This window comes from Crocodylus porosus, unplaced genomic scaffold, assembly GCF_001723895.1.
Source record: "Crocodylus porosus isolate Cpor-Errol unplaced genomic scaffold, CroPor_comp1, whole genome shotgun sequence".
NCBI lineage: Eukaryota > Metazoa > Chordata > Crocodylia > Crocodylidae > Crocodylus > Crocodylus porosus.
The window spans coordinates 72,766,811-72,785,339 of record NW_017728950.1 but is presented as its reverse complement, the minus strand read 5'-3'; the positions used below and the strand labels follow the sequence as shown (position 1 = coordinate 72,785,339).

The 18,529-nt window shown below is 43.5% G+C and overlaps 1 protein-coding gene across 5 annotated transcripts in view; it reads left to right on the top strand.

The window, feature by feature from the left end:
• The window catches only part of AGTPBP1 (ATP/GTP binding protein 1), a 122,477-nt gene that overhangs the window by 31,546 nt on the left and 72,402 nt on the right, over positions 1-18,529 (top strand). For 4 of the 5 annotated variants that reach the window (XM_019554759.1, XM_019554760.1, XM_019554758.1 and 1 more), the window contains exons 4-8: positions 10,807-10,937; positions 14,643-14,710; positions 15,383-15,446; positions 15,761-15,922; positions 16,401-16,532. In XM_019554759.1, the coding sequence (XP_019410304.1) occupies positions 10,807-10,937; positions 14,643-14,710; positions 15,383-15,446; positions 15,761-15,922; positions 16,401-16,532 (557 nt within the window). The remainder of the gene's footprint in view (positions 1-10,806; positions 10,938-14,642; positions 14,711-15,382; positions 15,447-15,760; positions 15,923-16,400; positions 16,533-18,529) is intronic. The other variant, XM_019554761.1, reaches the window with a different exon arrangement.

Below are 18,529 nucleotides of genomic sequence, written 5' to 3'. Positions count from 1 at the left end.
CTAAATGTGAAAGGAAAGAGAAGAAACATTCCTTTTGCTATTCTGTTTGTGAATTATAATGATTTTATTGCCTGTTTAGTGTACATGTTAAATTCAAGGGCTTCCAAAAGGGTTTTATGGTATGGTATTCTAGCAGAGTGTGACATCTAATGTGTGCCACACTAAATCACGTTGCACATACATGCAGCTAGTTAAGAGGTGGCCCCGAGCTTCCACCATACTTGAAACTTGCAAACTAAAGAAGTGGTAGTGATAGCATTAAAAACTTCCTGAGCCCTTGAGATAGATTTGATATCAAAAGAAGTCACGTTTTGAATCTTGGCTCTGGCAAATCCTGGTTCAGATATTTCTCTGACTTGTTTTGCTATTTGTTTCTGCTATGCTTGTCAACTTTCAAAAATTAAAATGCCTTACTCCATAAAATAAGGCATGTAAGAAAAATGGGAGTTTCAAATTATGTTAAAGTAATTAAACATATCCCATTGTCTAGAACGTGCCCAGGGGATTGAGATGCACATCTCCTTTTAAAGTAATGTCAAGATAGGTACCTAAGTGCAGAAGTTGCTTTGAAAATTGCAAAAACAACTCCAATTGTAGGCTGAAATGTTACCTTTGGGTGCAACATACACCTTGTGATCTAGTACAATTGGAAGCCTGTCACAGTTACATGTGCTACAGCATTAGGTAATATTCTAGTGTAGCTGCCTGACCCAATCCCATGAAAACAGTAAGCAGTGCTGATAGCGTTTTCAGCTTTTGCATTTTATTGTCAATGTGTATCTTAACAGCTGTATTTTTAACATGGCTGCTAATATATTAGACCTAGGACCTTCCAGTTATTTACATATCACCCATATACTTCAGTCTTGTACCGCACAGTTGCCCTTCTGGTTTGGGGCCAGGTACAAACGTTACGTTTTTACCCGTATGAGTGATTGGAAACAGGTCTGTATCTGTAACAGAACAGAAGGTTGTCACACAAAAGTGGTCTATACCTGTAACAGAACAGAACTCCAGTGCACACAGACTGGTTTGTTGAAAAATGGCAGAACATGGTATAAGATTTGTCCCCCCCACCAAAAGGCAAATGTGTGTTCTGTTTGGTACTGATCTAAAATATGCTGCTAACAGAAAACTGAGCGTGTTTACATAACACATTTATTGCGGAGCTGACTAATTATCTCCACAGTAAGTGTCTCCGTATCTACACACGTGCCCCTATTTGAGCCTGGAAAGTTAATACATTTTCATACAAAGCAGCTCATGTGTAGTGGCTGAGCCTGCTGGCTGGGGCACAAGGGTGCTTCAGCATAGGGGCTGCTTGCCAGCTAGTCCTGCACTGAAGCACCCTTACACCCTAGCCAGCCCTTCCATAGCACGTTGAGCCCAGTCGGAGCAGCCTTGGGTTAGTAGGCTGACCCCCTGGGGCTCCCTGTCAGCTAGGGCTGTTCTAACTAGGCTCCACGTGCTGCACGTGAATAAATTGTGGAGCTGGTTGCCGTGGAGTTAATTGCTTCCAGGTGCATGTTCACACAGACTGCCTGGGAGCAAAAAACTCTGGAGCAATAACCTCTGGAGTTTATTCACATGCACTAATTGCATGTATAGATGTGCCCTGTAGATCAATGTGTAGATCAATTCTGCCTCGGGTTTTTTGAGTGTCTATACCTAGCCTTGATGTTTGAAATGTATTTTTAAAAGGTGACTGAAATTTCCACTATAAAATAGTCCTTTAGCCCAGAGTTGTGCACCCCTTTCCTAGATCTTCCTTGGCATTCAGCTGAGGTGGGTAGCTTTGTAGTTATGCTAGCTGCAGTATTGCTTATCTTACAGCTAGCTTGGTTTGCAACATGGACATTGAGTACTCTTGTTATGGTACATCCATTATGCATCTCATTTTGAATTCAAATAAGTAAATTTGGATAGGGCATGGTATAATAATAAATAAGACGTAATTCCTGCTTTAAGTGAGGAACTCAATTCTGCATTGGTTGTGGCTTCATAACTAGTGCCTCCATATTAATATTTAATTATAGACATAGAATCTGCAAGTGTGGTGTGGTCCAGTTAATTTTTTTGTTTGCTTTTTCCCCCACAATTCATGTCTTGAAGAGAGAGTTCAAGCAGTGTTACCTATTGCAGGTTCTTTAAAGCATTACTGTTTGGCAGCTGTAATGCTCATTGCTTTTTCCAATACACTCTTAAAGCTAAATAAAGAAGCCTTTTCTAAATCTTATGAATGGAAATATTGGTGTTCCTGAAACATGCTTCTCATGAAGTGAGAATGGCTTACTCTTTCTCAGCCTTTAAAAGCTTCCACAGAGAGATTATGCTACCTGTAAATTGCAGTTGAGGGCCTTTTAATGGGAGTAAAGTAGGTTTGCTTCTCTGGCCCCAAGAAGCAAAAATCTTGTTGGCTGTAAAACGACTAATGTTTTTACTGGGAGTTGTAAACTGAGCAGAACTCTTCCTTTTGAGTTAATGAGGCCTGTAATCAATAATTACTAAGAGCTTTGAGTGGGTATCATCTTCACGTGTGTGACTAGGGTGACTGTTTGGCCTAGACCATCCTGCATTTCAAATGCTGGTCTTGGCTGGTTGGTGAAAATTAAAACGACAGTCCCAGAATCACAGGGGCGTGGGGTGCAGTCTCGCAGGGAGGTAGAGCAGCATGGTGCACCAGGTAGGCAGGCACCACTGCTGCCTGCCTGCCTGGTGTACCATGCTGTTCCACCTATGCCTGCAGCAGTGCCATTGACTTGGAGAGGTGGGGGGCAGTGTCCCAGATTTCCCATGGTTCTATATAGCCACCCTATGTATGACTCCCTTTCATGATTTGTCAGTCCTGTGGTGGCTGGATTGCTGTTTGTCAGATAGACTGTGATTTGGTTTGGGGGAATGGCAGAGGCAGTGCCAGCCTCTTCTTGGTTGGGGGCTGGGCTCCTCCCCTCCCAGCGCTGCTGCTGCCACCTGCCTGCTCTGTGCAGCTGAGCCCATGCCATTCCAAGCCCAGTCATGGCCCAGCTCCCCCACTGGGAAAAGGCTAGTGCCACCCCTGCTGGGAGCGCCACACCTTTGTGGGCTCACCTGTATGGGGAGGGTGGGCAGGAGGCGGCAGTGGTACTGGGAGGGGTGACTATGGAGTGGGGGGCTAAGGTGAATTTTGGTGTGACTATAGTACCCCCAAGCCCCTCCCAGGGCCACCCCGGGGAATGGGCTTGTATATAAGGTAGGGGTTGGCAGGGGGCTGGAATGACCCAACTTGGGTCGGATGTAGGTGGGCACCCAGTTGCTTCAGCAGCTTCTTCATGCCTCCCACTTGTGGCACAGCACAGGGAGACCTTCTCCTCCACTGAAGGGTGGGGGGCCTGGCTGTGGCATGGCATGAGAAGAGCCTTCCACTGTTGAATGCCACAGAAGGAACAGCTCTGTGGGCCATAGCCAAAGACTCCATGGGCTGTAGGTTGCTGACCCCTTATATAAAGATCTTCTGCTGTTTAAATTGTACTGGCATTTTGTTTTGGAGATGGCTTTGCCTCCTGTTTTTTGGAAGGCTTGCTTACCATCTGACTGGCAATGGTATTTGTTCAGGGTAAGTACAGATGTTCAAAAAGCCCCTGGCAGATGCACTCTTAACTTACTGCACTTTACTCAAAGTGCTGTAAGTTAGAGTGGGAGCCAATTGGACAGACGTCTGCTGTTTGGTGGGTGTGGGGTCACAGTCTGCCTGTACTGGCTGCTGGGGGCTCTCCTGTGCATCTCCCTGGAGGCTGCCAGAGTGACTTCTCTCCCCACCCCCAGCCCCCGCCAGTGTTGGCAGCGGCTGGAGGACAGAAGGGAGGTAAAGGAGCACCCCCACCACAAGTGCTCCTTCACAACTTGCTGGCTGGGGTAAGGGGGGGTGGGCTGGGTCCATGCGGAGGGGGACCCCCAGCCTCTTGACACCCGCAGTGCTGCACGGCCTAGCTGGGGCTGCTGTGCGGGAAGTAGTCTGGAGTCTTTTTCCCCCCCCAGCAGCACTGTCCAGGCAATGGTGTGCCACTGTTGCAGGCAGGAGACCCCAGAGCCCTTACCCCACAGTACTCCCTCCTCTCCTCAGCCAAGCAATGATGCTTTGCAGCCCAGCCAGGGAAGCTGTTGGGAGAGAGACCCCAGACTCCTTTCCGTGACATTCTGCCCATTCGCTGGGCAGAGGTGCGCTGTGGGGCTGGGGTGGCTGCAGGGTCAGAAACCCCACTTTTTCACTCCCTTCCCCTCCTCCCCTGGGCTGCGTGCAGGGCTAAGATCAGAGGCTGTCCCTGGAGCTCTGCCCAAGGCTAGAACACAGCCCTGCACAATGCATCTGGGATGGTGGTGATTGTGCTCTAAGGTAACCTTTGATGCCAATCTGACACAAATGTTTGATAAAGCGCTCTAACAGAAAGTGATTTAGTTAGTACACATCCATCCAGGGTTAACTTAGAACAGGATCCCTCATTTAAAGTGCTTTATATGCCATGGCCATCTGTCTTCTTAAGGCTGTAAAGTGCTTTCTGCATGCATAAGCCGCATGAAGTGTAATGTCTGTACCCACCATCAGTTGTTATTATAGATTAACTAAAAGAATTGGGCAACATTGATATAAATTTGGTATGTGGAGGCCCCAAGGACTGCATGAAGGAAATAGGGCTTGCAAGAATGAGAGCACGAAATATTATATCTCACTATTCTCACCTTGGATGTCATCTTGGGAGTTGGTGTTAGTGGTTTAATTGCTTTAATAGTTTTTATTAAAATGAACTTAGTATTTCTCACGATTTGATTGTGGCATGAATGATATGTGCCCCTGGTGGCTGGGGGGGCAGGGCAGTGGTAGGAGTGCGGCAGTGGGAGCAGCGGAAGCGCAGCAATGATGGTAAGCGGGGAAGCTCCCACAGATGCCACCGACACTGGTGGGGGGTTGCGTGGCGAGTGCCAACCAAGGGTTGGAGACCATCTGCAGACGCCGCCAGCAGTGTCAGCGGTGGGGTGGTGAGCGGTGACCATCTGCAGGCACCACTGACGATGTCGGCAGCGCCTTCTTGTAGGGGCTGAACCGCCATGCTTGGGGTGCACACCCAATCCAACAGCCAGCCAGGGCTTTGTCAAGCCAGACCTTAGAGACAAAGGATGGAAATTCTACCCCTTCTGTAGGTAACCTGGCCTAGTGCTTCACCACCCTCTTAGTGAGAGAGTTTTTCCTAATATCCAAGCTAAACCTCCCTTACTTTAAATCATTGCTCCTTTTTCTGTCATCTGTCACCACTGATAACAGTCTAGCTCCATCCTCTTTGGAACCACCCTTCAGGTAGTTAAAGACTGCTGTCAAATCCCTTTTAGTTGTTTCTTTCCCAAACTGAAGAAGCCCAGTTGCCTAAACCTCTTTTCGCAAGTCATGTCCCCAGCCCCTGAACCATTTTCATTGCCCTCTGTTGGATTGTCTCCAACTTGTCCACATCCTTTCTATAGTTGAAGACCCAAAACTGGACACAGTAGTCCAGATGTGGCTTCATCAGTGTAGAATAGAGGGGAATAATTACTTCTCTGTTGGCAGTGCTTCTACTAATGCAGTCCAGTATTCTGTTAGCCTGCTTGGCAACAAAGGTACACTGTTGACTCATTCAATGTATTATCCCCTGTAACTCCCCCTCCCCTCCCCTCAGGTCCTTTTCTGTAGAGCTGTTGCTTAGCCAATTGGTTCCCAGACTGTACTGGTGCATGGGATTGTCCCATCCCAAGAATAGGACTTTGTACTTGTGCTTATTGAACCTCATGAGATTTCTTTTGGCCCAGTCTTCCAATTTGTCTAGGTCACTCTGAATCCTAGTAGGCGTACACTGGTAAAGATTTTCTTGACCAACACCAGTATTAACCAACCATATAGGCTGATACTGATCCAATAATCGATTTACAGGAATGCAGTAAGTCAATGTGGAAAGCAGCACCATGCAGGTAAGTCTGTGGAGGGGAAAAGGGGGGTGCAGATTGAGGCCCCTGCGGCAAGGGAAGGAGTGGGTCAGGGACTGGGGGCATTGCCCAGCCAGAGTTGTGACTGGGACCCTGAGCTAGGGTGGGGAGCAGGCTAGAGCCACAGGCAGCTCGTCCAGGGGATCAGTGTCCTGGTGCTTAAAAATGGTGGCGGCGGCATTTGAACTAAAGCTCATTTGACAAGCTTTAGTTCAAGCAATCCCCACTGCCATTTTTAAGTGTAGGGCCGCTTTTAACCGGAGTGGAGCTGGGGAGGGCAAGGGTGGATGTGGGCTGTTAGCTGTGGGGTCAAGGCTCTCCACTGTGCTGGCTTTACTCCAGGAGCCCCACGCTGGCCGTGCGCACCCTGCCCACCTGGCAGTGGGAGGCACAACTCGCTGCCTCCACTGGTGTTGGGTGGGCAGGGGACACGCGGCTGATGCAGAGTCCCCAGAGCAAAGGCAGCAGAGTGGAGAGTCCCAAGCCCACAGCAGGCAGCCTGCATCCACCCCATGCACAAATCTGGTGGGGCACATGTCCCCCCATGCCTCCCCCGGGAGGTGTGTGCAGCAGTGGGGAGCCTCCCACCCGGCACCCTGTGCATGAGCTGCCTGTGGCCCCATCTTGCACCCTGCCTCAGCCCTGGGTCCCCTTCACTGCCTTGACTGATCCAGTACCCCCTGCTCCCTCCTTCCTTCCCTTCCCATAGGGGGTCTCAATAGGGCTCCACCACACTCCCCTTCCCCTCTACAGACTTACCTGCAGGGTGCTGCTCCCCACGCTGCCCAGCTGCATTCTTGGGCATGTGCATATGTGCAGCTGCACACGGCATATGGGGCCCCGGCCAGAAAGCATATTATACTTATCAGTGACATTATCAGCTACACCGGCCAAAAAAAGCTGATAGCTGTTAATTTTCCTTTTGGTCCCGTTCCAATATGGGACCGATATATCTGTGCACCTCTAAATCCTGGCCCTACCTTCAAGCATATCTGCTGCACCCCCCAGCTTCATGTCATCTGTGAACTTGCCAAGGGTGCACTCTATCCCATCTTCCAGATAGTTGATCAAGATATTGAACACCTACTCTAGCTGCCTTTAAGGCATGTTTGGTTGCTTATATTGCTGGGATTATTTGACCCCAGCAGAATTCCTGCCCCTTGGGCAGGGGGCTGGACCTGATGATATTGCAAGGTCCCTTCCAGCCCTAATGCCTATGAAATCTATTAAACAAAACCAGCCCCAGAACCAACCCCAGGGCACTCCACTCAATATTAGCTGCAAACTAGATATTGAGCCATTGTTTACTATCCATTGAACCTGACAATCTAGACAGCTTTCTACCCACCTTACAGTCCGTTCATCCAACCCATATTTATTCAGCTTGATTGAAAGAATGTTGTGGGAGATGGTATCAGAAGCCTTGCTTAAGTCAAAGTATATCACGTCCAACTGCTTTTCCTGCAGCTGCAGGGCCAGTCATCTCATAGAAGGCAATTGGGTTGGTCAGGCATGACTTGCCCTTGTTGAATCCATGCAACTTGCTAATCACTTCTCCAGGTGCTTAGAAATGGTTTCTTTGAGGACCTGCTCCATGATTTTTGCAGGGACTGAGGTGAGGCTGACTGGTCTGTAGTTCCCTGGATCCTTCTTTTTCTTAAAGATGGACATTATATTTGCCCTTTTCCAATCATCTGGGACCTCCCCCAATTGCCACGAGTTTTCAAAGATAATGGGCAGCAGCTCTGCAATCAAATCAGCCAACTCCTTCAGCACCCTTGGATGCATTGCATCTGGCCCCATGGACTTGTACATGTCCAGCTTTTCTAAATAGTCCCTAACCTGTTCTTTCACCACTGAGGGCTGCTCACCTCCCCAGAATGTGCTGCCTGGTGCTGCAAACTGTGCTGCCTCTGTCCCTGCTATAAAGTAGAGCTGAGTAAATTCTTACTGGATTTTTGTTTGATTTCATTCTAGAGGCAGTGAGGATTATTGACTCTGGAGTCTTTTTTGCTGATACATGACTGTTGAGTCAGCAGTCAGAGACATTGTGGCTTCTCTTACACCCATAGGATTATCTTGGACCATTTTAAACTCAGTATGCACATTGGATGACTAGAGAATTATTTGGATTATTACACTACAGATACCAAGGAAATTAAACCTGAAGGAAAAATTTCAATGTAGTCAGTTTAAAACCTTTTTATTTATTTTCTAATTAGAAAAGTTTAACACATAGTTAAGAAAAAAAATCTTGTTGCTAACTCCCTCTAATACCTTCAGATTCTAGAGGACATTTTACAAGTAGTCCTTATTGTTTTTAAGAATAAGTTGCACAATTTAGGACAGTCATAACATCATAGAAAAACAGGGATGGAAGGGACCCTTCAAGATTATGTAATCCAACCTTCCCTCCACCACTGCTGACGGCAGAATTATCTTCCTTTTTAAAGATGCTATTCATTGTGCTTGTGAAGTTATGGCTTAGATGTCAGGGCAGAAAAATAAAGTGTTGCTGAAATGAATTTCCTCAGCAGTCATTGGAGCAACTTGTTTCTAGGGCAGTATAACTCTTTGTCAGCTACCTTTTTTTTCCTGTGTTAACATCTGAGTCCAAAAGTAAACTATAGCAAGCCTAATTGCAAGAGCGAAACCATTTTATAGTTCTGAAATACAGCTGAAGGAATAATAATTCATCATCTTTATAAACAATGCTGACACTATTTATAAAACTAGTGTCATATTCTTTAGTTTTTATTGCATATAGCCAGAAATCCTTGTATATGGGCAAAACAAGTTTTTTGGTTTTTGTTGCTGGACTGTAACATGATAGATGGAATGCCTTGTTGTAAAAGGAATGTAAAAATCTAGAACTGTTGGTTCAGAAATGATGCCTTTTATTAGTCCAACTAGGAAATTGTAAAAAAAAAATATATATCTTTTTCTGCAAGCTTTCAGGCTCAAACGCCCTTCATCAGGCTCTGGGAAAATTTAAACATGGTAAAAAGTCACCATAGGTAGGAAATCATTTTCATTTTTGCACACAGGGAGTTGGGGATAGAAAATCTGTCCCTCTGGGTCCATGAGGGTATCTCTCTGTGAGTTGTTCTGAGTTGCTCTTTGTTGTGTAGATCAGGTAGGATTACTTTCCTAGAGGTGTCAGATGGTAGGCAGGGAGGTTTAAAAATCTTTTTTGTTGTTCTGCAGTGAAATTCAAAATCCAAAATTGGCAAAAATTCGGTATCTTCCATGTTTCAGGGATATATTTAGTAGTCGTGTTGGTCTGAGACAAAAGCTGTTATTGTATACAGGAATACTTCTGAATTATGTAAATGAAAAAAGTTTATTTATTTATTGTCAAATAACAGTGGATCTAAAAATGAAGAGCAAACAAAATTTGATCAGAAATAGTTTGCTTTAGTTTTGTCAGTGATATCTTTCATATTTGACATACTTTGAGTGAGTTATTTACTTTATATGGTATGTAAAGTGACTTTTATTAAGAAAAATTAAATGTACATAATGTATTTAAACATTGTCCATCTGGAGAGTGGTGAGAGAATAACCATGTGTCTACACCGATACACCTTTATAAAATTATTTATTTCATTAAAATAACGTTTTAAGATAAATGACTGTCAAATGAAGATGTATTTATTATGCTCAAAATGAGGCAAAATCTTGATGAAAGTGACTATTTTCCCTTGTTCAAAAGTGGTCAGTCTCTTTTTAGGTGGTTTTCTCTGTTTTCCTTGAGTACTTCTTGCTTTTCACTTCCGAATGATTAAACATCTCAGGTGACATGTTGGCGTAAGATTATTCTGTTGGTCCTAGTAGAACTACTTTCATAGACCAGTTTGGCCATCTTCAAAGCCTGAGGCTAAATTACATTAAAGTGGTTTCCAATAGCTGTTTTCCCTGTCCTGTGGTAACACTCCTGGAAACTGAGAAGCTTAGTAAACTCTACAAGACAAACTTGGCAGGGTTCTTTTCTGAACATCTGCTTTTGGTTGGGAATGAAGATTGCTCCCTTTGCTCTTGGAATGAATCTTTTGTGGTCCATAATAGTATTAGCTATTTTTGCCATGGATGAATATTGATGTTATGTTTACCTTTAATTATCCACATGAATGTATAGCACAAGCTGTTGTAAACAGCAGACCTACTTCATCACATGTGCAGGCTTACTTCATAAGATTTGCACCTTGTAAACTTTGCATAGATTTTGCACTTTAAGGTACAAAGTACTTGAACTTTGTAGATCCTGGGGTGCCAAAAAGTGATCTTCACTATAAAAAGGGTGGAGACCACTGGTCTATATGGTGCAAGTCTACCCTGTCTTAAGTCTATCCCAGACATTCAGGTGATTCAAAAGAAGATATCAGCTACAAAAATGCTCGCCCCTTGCATAATTCCTAGACATTCACAGCTATGACATCACTCCAATGCTGGCTTAAATAATATCAGAACTGGAAGCAACCCTTCTTCCTTTATAGACAATGGGAGTTTTGTTTCCACTAAAAACAGTGACAAATTAGGTTCTTTCTTAGAGCTTGCCAAAGACAGTGCTGCCCTGCAGCACTCAGAACTGTAGGGAAAGAGTGCTAGTTTTGAGAATGAACTAAGTATAGCAAATACTTCTGGTTTTACTGTGTAATTGTAGAAGAGCTATTGATCTAAGCCTGGTTCAGTAAAGAGCTAACTGTGTCTGATTTAAAAAAAAAAAAAAAGCTGGGGTAGGTAACTACTTTGTTTTAGCTCAGTAAAAATTCCAAAAACGGGTGTGTAAATTAAAACATATATAAAATATGTTTCTTTCAGTCTCGCTAACAATTCTCGGATTGTGGCACTGCTAACACAACTGGAGAAGATCAACTCAGAATCCTTGTTAGTAGAAGCAGACACTGCCAGATATGTTACCTCAAAGATCCTTCATCTGGCTCAGAGTCAAGGTAATTTTCTCTTTGAACTATTTTCCTGTTATGAGCACCCTTTCCTCCCCTCCTACACTTTATCCCAAAACATGTTAATTGTATTAAGTGGGCACTATTACAAAGGCTGGTATTAGGGGTGCATTGATAGAGATTTTTGGGGCCAGTACCAATTACCAATATTCAAGGAGGCATATCAGGCGATACCAACCTGATATCTGATACAGCTGCCTCCAGGTGGTAAGTCTGTTGTGGTGGAAGTGGAAAGGAGAAGGCAGATCATGCCTCCTGCGGTGCAGGAGGAGGGGACGGGGCAGGCGGTACCCAGGGGGATGGGGGGCAGGATGGAGGTGCAGCTCATGCGGGGGCAACTCCTGCCACTGCTTGTACCCCACGAGGGCAAGGTGTGCCCCCCCTGTATCTGTGGGGGGTGGGTGGGCTGGAGCTGGCGCTGCACTGGGCTCTTCTCGGTGGGGGCTGGGCTCAGAGCGGGCACCAGTGGAGCTGGGAGGGACAGCAGCCACCCCAAGTTTCGCCACAACTCCACTCCCAGCCATGTGACGCCAGCTGTCTGGCTCAGCCTCAGCTCTTCCCAGTGTGTGGATGGCGGTGGGACGTGGAGCTAGGCTGCACCTGGTGGCATGGGGCTGGGAGCGGAGCTGTAGCAAAATATGGGTTGGCTTCAGGCTCCTCCCAGTGCCTCCGGCACCCACTCTGAGGCTCTTCTGGTGCTGCACAGGGCTCTTCTTGGCGAGAGTGGGCTTGGAGTGGGTGCTCCAGCCCTCCCGCCCGCCCCGTGCAGATCCTGGGGAACCCCTTCCCCCTGCCCTCCCAGGGTGGAAGCACGGGTGGGAGCCACCCCTTCCCTCCTCCCTCCCCCTGTGAGCCACACCTCTGTCCCATGTCCCTGCCCCCCTGGGCAGTACCTACCCCTGATCCCTCCCTCCCTTACTGCAGGAGCAGGGGACGGGATCTATCCCCCCACACCCCTCCCTTTCCAACTTACCAGCTGGAGGCAGCTCTCTATGCTGTTGGCTCTGCTTTGTGCTGTGCTGCGGCTGCACGCAGCATGGGCATTTATTGGCCAAATTATTGGACCGATATCCAATATAGGAAATTTTCTTTATATCAGTACCAATCCAATATCAGACCAGTGTATCAGTGCACCTCTAGTTGGTATGGTATAAGAAATTAGAAAGTGTATACTAGAATTGTTGCATTTCAACCATTAGTCTGGCTATGATTGGCTTAGACTGGCTAGTCTGGCTTTTGATTTTAATTGCAGTAATCACTGGCATGTGGATTAGTAATTGACTTTATCCTAATGTAAACTTTCAAGTTTCTTTTGTTTTCTGAAACAGTGGCTAGGTGGCAGCAGAGAACAGAGGTTTAGGATTTGCTTTATAAGTAATATGTAACTGGGTCGTATCTGACTCGTTTATACATATGAGTTTATATGAAAAAATGTGGTGTGGAAGTTTGTTAGGTACTTTTCCCCACCCCTTCTTATGCTCTGTGGATTTTATGTTTCAGTAAAACTAAACTGTTTGCAATACTGTAACCCTTTTTGGTGTGTATTTTAAGTAGACAGAAATGGGTAGATTTAAAAATAATCTCTGAGTAACTGTATGGGTAGCAAAAAATCTCAGAGAGTAAGTGGAAGGAAGAAAAAATGGGAAGAAAACATGGAGAATTTGTATAAAAGCTGATACTTAAAAGACACTTAAAAGAATTGAAGCTCAAGTGATTTTCAGTGGGAACCTTCGTGTTACAAGAAAAGAAGGGGCAAGATAATGAAGATCAGATGGCTGGGGGACTGACAATGTCAAAAAGTCTTGGAGATTGTTTGGTCATTAGCGTGTATCCATGGTTCCTCTAAAAGGAATAAGCTCCATTTGAGTAAGCAGGTAAATAGCCTTTCAGTATGAAGTTTGGCAGGATTGATAGGAGTTTAAAGTAGGAAACCAGGAGAAAAAATTAGGAGAAGCCCAAAAACTTCCATAAAGGGAATACAGATATGACAAGAGGAAAACTGAGTTAATGAGAATTTCTTCAGGGAGAAAGGAACTCTAGAGACTAGAAGGGAAATAGATACTGGCACCATTGATAAAAGTAGGAACCAGGTGAGTATTTTGGTTGAACAACTGACTATACCTGTTCTAACTAGAAACTTGGGTGAAGTCAGGCAGAAACGATTAATATGCCTATACATTAATGTAAGTAAAATGGAGAAGCTGGACTCCTGCTGAGGGACATAAAAACAGATGTTATAGAAATAATACCAACTTCATAGAATGGTAATTGCTGGGGATCCTGGTTTTCTGTGTTTTTAAAATCCCAAATTCTCTTATAAAAATCCCAAATTCTCTGATTAAAACACCCCAAATCCATATTTTTCTGCACTTAAAATGAAAAGTCACTATATATATATACACACACACGTGTGTGTATGTATATGTATATGTATATAAAAACAATCTTTCATTGTTATATTTACATTTTTAAAGGAATTTGGAAGCCTACCAGTGCCACACTCATTAAAATAACATTTCATTCTAGATACCTATATATTATTTATTTATTTATTTATTTTTAAATCATGAAAAATCTCCCTGTCCTTCATTCATTAGGACAGAGGTCCAGCTGTTGCTCCCTCCTCCCCGACTTGTTTTGTGGCGCCGAGCAGCCATGATATGCTGGTGCTCTGCCCCTGCTCATGCCGTTGTCCCTCACTCCCAAGCCACAGCACCCCCACCCCAGCCCTGCCAGTGCCCCTCGCTTCTGATCCACAGCCCTACTGGTGCCCTTCACTCCTAACCCACAGCCCCCTATCTCTCAGCCCTACTTGTGCCCTCACTCCCACCCCACGTCCTGCCACCCCCCCAGGCCTGCCAGTGCCTCTCACCCTTGACCCCTGCTTCCCTGGGGGGGCCCAGCTGCAAGGGCTATGGGACCAGGGATCAGGGCCTGCAGCCCCCTGTGCCCCCCAGCAGTACCCGAGCCCTGTCTGTCACCCATGGGAGATGGCAGCTGCTGTGGCCAGAGCATAGCATAAAGCCTAGCTCCCCCTCCTCTTTGGGTGGCACAGTTCATGGAAGTATTGTTACACTTTGTCAGGACGTTCACTTGAATAGCTTTGCATCATTAGTTTCCTTTGGGTATGTGTAGCTACCCTGCAAAATCAGACTTCAATTCCTCTGTCCTCACTGGTGCTGCACTTGCTAGTGGTACATCCAGTTGGAAATACTTGTATGCCCTTTTGGATACCAGAGGAAAATTGTAAGATGACTTTGGAGGACTGTCAGCATTTAAATGATACCTGCATCCCTGCTGCAAAGTATCATTTAGGATTACCAGTCTAAATGAAGGTCACACTGTGGTTGTTATTCATACACCACACTAAGTTGGTTCGCCCAAGTTAAAAATGGGTCCTGGAGTGATGTATGAAAACTGAAAACATTTCTAAATTTAGAACACAGAAGCTCTTTTAAATTTTGTATCAGAGAATAAGTTAAAAGCATAATCTAACTTTCACATCTAAATCAATTTGCTCACTCTAAATGTTAATGATATTTTTATCATTTTACTCACCCCTTCTTTATGGGTTTCTTTTTTTATATATATAGTTTAGACTTCCTAAATGTGGTATCCATTTTCTACACAGAAAACTGATCAAATGCCTGTAATGCAAAGCCATTAAAAGCAAAATGGTCTTTCTACTTTCAGAAAAAACCAGGAAGGAAATGACTGCCAAAGGTTCCACAGGAGTAGAAGTTATCCTCTCCACTTTGGAGGTGATGCGCTTTATTTGTGTGTGAGTTATGTAATGCAGAGTATAAATATTGGGCTTTAAATTATTATGTATGGCTTTCTTTCCCGGCCCACCTACATTCATAATATGCAAGTTCTGTTTTGAGAAGTACCTTTAGAAGTCCTACTTCAGTAGTGCTTAAGAACATGGCAAATTTGAAAAATTCAAAGAAACTGTTTATGAACTGGCAGACAGGAATATTATTTAGATACCTTGTTAAATCAAGATCTAAAAGCTTATTTAAGTGATTTGATTGACATATATCTCAGTTCCAATTTCAATTGCCACTTATTATTCTCTTGATATTAAAACGATGCATGTGACTCAAATATCTGTAGTGTATCTGAAGTTCTTGTTAAAGCAAAATCTTTATAAGTAGGGTCTTCAGAGTAAAAGAAGGTGTGTATGGGGGCACAATGGCTTTGTGTTTCAAAACCTGGTATGGTTGGGTAGTAGAAAATCACACCTGCTTTCTTTAAGCATAAAATAATGACTTTCAAAGGCCACGAGGAGGTGTAGAGAGCAAGCATGAAAACATAGCCCTATTTTAGTTCTACGAGGAAAAAATATTAGCTTCACAAATGCAACAGAGATAAATATGTGTGTAGTATGAAGTATTTGAAACTGAAACTTACAGAATATTATTTCGTTTCAGAATACCAGAGATCTTCAGACTACTCTAAACATATTAAGTATTCTCATTGAGTTAGTATCTGTTGGTAAGTTTTTATCAAGTGGCAATTTGATAGTGTGCCTATATTTTGTATGGATTAGTGCCTCAAATGAAAGTATACCTAAGACATCTGATTTATACGACTTTATTGTTTGAGATTAAAAATAATGAAAATCTAGTTCATGTATAATATTTATAAAAATTGGTTGAATCATTTGTCTTACTAAATGTATAGTGCCAACGAAGTGCTTCGATTTCAAGCTGGTATGATGAAAAAGCTTCTGTTCCAAAGAGTATCTGACCTTGTATACCTTAATATTCTTTGAATATTTTTATATTTTTATTTGTCTTAATTTCAAGGTGGTGGTCGCAGAGCTTGCATTTTAGTTTCTAAAGGGGGGACACAGACCTTGTTGCAGTTGCTTTTGGGTGCCAGCAAAGACTCTCCACCAAATGAGGAATTAATGGTGCAACTTCATTCACTTCTTGCAAAAATTGGTCCAAAAGGTAATCACAGTAGAGGTAAATCAGCATTTTAACTGTTGATATTTTGCCCACTTAATATTCTTCAACTAGTATAACTGACTTTTTTAGAATATTTTTTCAGGACAAATACTAGATAATTGCTTTCATTATCATTATGAGTAAACAGAGATGCAGATATTAAAGATCTAAATTGTAAAGGGACTACTAATGCAGGTGCCTCAGTTTTTGAGTGTCCAGCCAAGTAGAGAAGACCTGACTTCAAATTGCTGAACTTCTCAGGTTGGATTTAAGCATATTCAGAATTAGTAAATGTAATCATGTTGACCAGAATGGAAAAATTAAATTAAGGAAGTGATGGAATGGACAAGGGGAGAATGATAAGGGGTAAAAGATGAACCACTAGTTTATCTTTCTACCTTTTTAAGCAAACTTAAATATATTTACATTATTCCCCTTTCCCCCCATTTGGCTAAATCAAAATCAAATTCAGACTTTTTGTTGATTTTTGTTTCAGATAAAAAGTTCGGCGTTAAAGCCAGAATTAATGGAGCCTTAAACATATCATTGAATTTGGTGAAACAGAATTTGCAGAACCATAGATTAATACTGCCATGTCTCCAAGTACTACGGGTTTACTCTACTAACTGTAAGTATTGCAGAGCATTCAGTTATTTTTCCATACAATATCAAATACTTTATCCTGCAATGTTTAAAATGTAGGATATAAATATTTGCTTACAATAACATGATTAGAATAAAGTGCTTCCTGAAAACTGAACAATGTATATCCTTTTGCATTAAAAAAAACTGTAGCAACGGCTATAGTCTGCATGTTTGCATATTTTGTGTACTATTAGATTGTGTCCTACAATTTTAATTTTTTAATCAATTCTTTTTCAGTGGAGCTTTTTGCCAACTTTTGCAGTTTGTATGAATGCCGATGTGAAATGTTTTAAAACAGTACTGATAAATTAATTGTCTTATTTATGAGCGTTTATTGGGATAAGCATTCTCTTGATTGCATATGTGCTCACAGTGCAGCCTTTTTAAATTACCTTGCTACTTCATAATTACTGCTGATTTTAAAATCTTAATCAAGAAGCTAAAAAATATCACTTATTTCTACTTAGGGAGCATTTGTATTTGCTTTAGTAACTTTTACTGACTGACTGTGAACATTTATCAGGGGAAATGCTATGATAAAGTATTGTGCATCCATCATAGTCTGCTTCAGAGTGTCTGCAGCAGGGGTGGGCAATTATTTTTAGCAGAGGGCCACTTACTGAGTTTCGGCAAGACATCGAGGGCCGCATGACAGGCAGCCCAGGGCAGATGAATATTAATTTTCTAAATTTTTTAGGATCCCCTTGGGGCAGATAGAATGGTCTGGCCCTCGGGCCGCATTATGCCCACCCCTGGTCTACAGGCAGCAGAAACTTGGATCACTGGCTTTTGGTGAAAACATTGCAGTGCTCACTGTGCCAGTATTGCAAGATCAGGCTATCAGTTTGGACTGGCTCATTCTGAGGAGTGAGTCGCCATGGCTGGTTTTAGTTTTTTGGGTTTTTTTTTATTTAAATTTTGCATTGCATTCCAAATGCTTATTTTAACAAACTCATAGGAACAAAGGCATAGTATTCAAAAGGAATTAATCTGAGGTTTTGTTTTGCAGCATGGCTTTTATGAGCCACTGTGCACCCATGAAGTGTGGCATGTTTAATGACAGTTTTATTTATAGTAATCTACTTTATATGATGCTTTAAAAGGGAGAAGTTAGTAGAGGATACCCTAATGACTCAGATCTGGGGTCCATTCCAGTATCACCTGCTCTGTGACCTTGGAGAGGTCACTAAGTCTGTCTACCTCTTTCCCCTTTTTCTTATTTATTAAGATTGTAATCTCCTTGGGGATAATAATGTGTGGAGTATCCGGAATACTACTATTAATGAGAGAGAATCTAGGGGCACCTATACATGAGCAGTGAGGCAGCTGTGATGTGCTATAATTAGTCAAGTCTGCTGGACCTTGGTAATTTCCACTCTCTAGCAACCTCCAGCATCTTGTGCATCAGCATCCCTGTGCTTAAAAATGATAGCAGGGGCACTTTATCTAAAGCTCATTGGACAAACTTTAGATAAAGCATCCCTGCTGCCATTTTTAAGCACAGGGATGCTGATGTATAAAAGTTGCTCTGGGTGCTTTAATTAGAGAGGCACTCAGAGCTGTTCTAATTAAACCCCTCCCTACCAGCATTCCCTCTAAGTTGTGCCGTGTGCATGGCTGCACAGGTGCACTCATGCCATGCAGCTTAGAGTGAATGCTGCTTCTTATTCCCAGAACACATGTATAAGTCATGGGTGACTTCAATTACCTGGACATCCCATGGGAGGATCACTCAGCAAAATCTGAGTGGTTGCAAAGCTTCCTCTCGTGCGTGGATGACCTCTACCTGACTTAAGAAGTCTATGGGCTAACAAGAGGCAAAGCGCTGCTCAACCTGGTACTGGCTACTGGGGATGACCTAATTGGTGACCTAGTGATCGATGGGAAGCTGGGTGACCACGAGCTGATCACCTTCACCATCTACCATAAAGCTGGCAAGCCAGTCAGCAACACAGAAGCCCTTGACTTCAGGAAAGTTGA